This window comes from Penaeus monodon, chromosome 25 (genome assembly GCF_015228065.2).
Source record: "Penaeus monodon isolate SGIC_2016 chromosome 25, NSTDA_Pmon_1, whole genome shotgun sequence".
NCBI lineage: Eukaryota > Metazoa > Arthropoda > Malacostraca > Decapoda > Penaeidae > Penaeus > Penaeus monodon.
The window spans coordinates 34274902-34275202 of NC_051410.1; the positions used below are offsets into that span (position 1 = coordinate 34274902).

At 37.2% G+C, this 301-nt stretch overlaps 1 protein-coding gene across 1 annotated transcript in view; it reads left to right on the forward strand.

Annotated features, from left to right (window-relative positions):
• The window catches only part of LOC119589164 (DNA topoisomerase 2-like), a gene marked incomplete in the record, with an annotated part of 20493 nt that overhangs the window by 17947 nt on the left and 2245 nt on the right, over nucleotides 1-301 (forward strand). Inside the window, 1 exon segment of the mRNA XM_037937751.1 lies at nucleotides 155-284. Within this exon segment, the coding sequence (XP_037793679.1) occupies nucleotides 155-284 (130 nt within the window).

Consider the following 301-nt stretch of genomic DNA (forward strand, 5'->3'; position numbering starts at 1 on the left):
CTTACATCTGAGGGTTGATGAAATAAATCTACATTGGGATGAAATACATCTCATTATTGTTATCATTGAAAGGCCTACATTTTGTATTATATGGTGAGTAATTTTTGTCTTTTTAGTCAGTCTGATTAAAGTATATATATGTAAACTCTTTCAGCGGCCAAAATCAAGTTCCAGTTCAGTGAGGATGAGGATAGTGACAGTGATGAATCTCTTCATGACAATGCTGGTGTAGAAGAGGCAGACTCAGCACCTCAACAGGTGTCCATTTTGGATGAATCTGTTGCGTAAGTTTCCCCCCTTT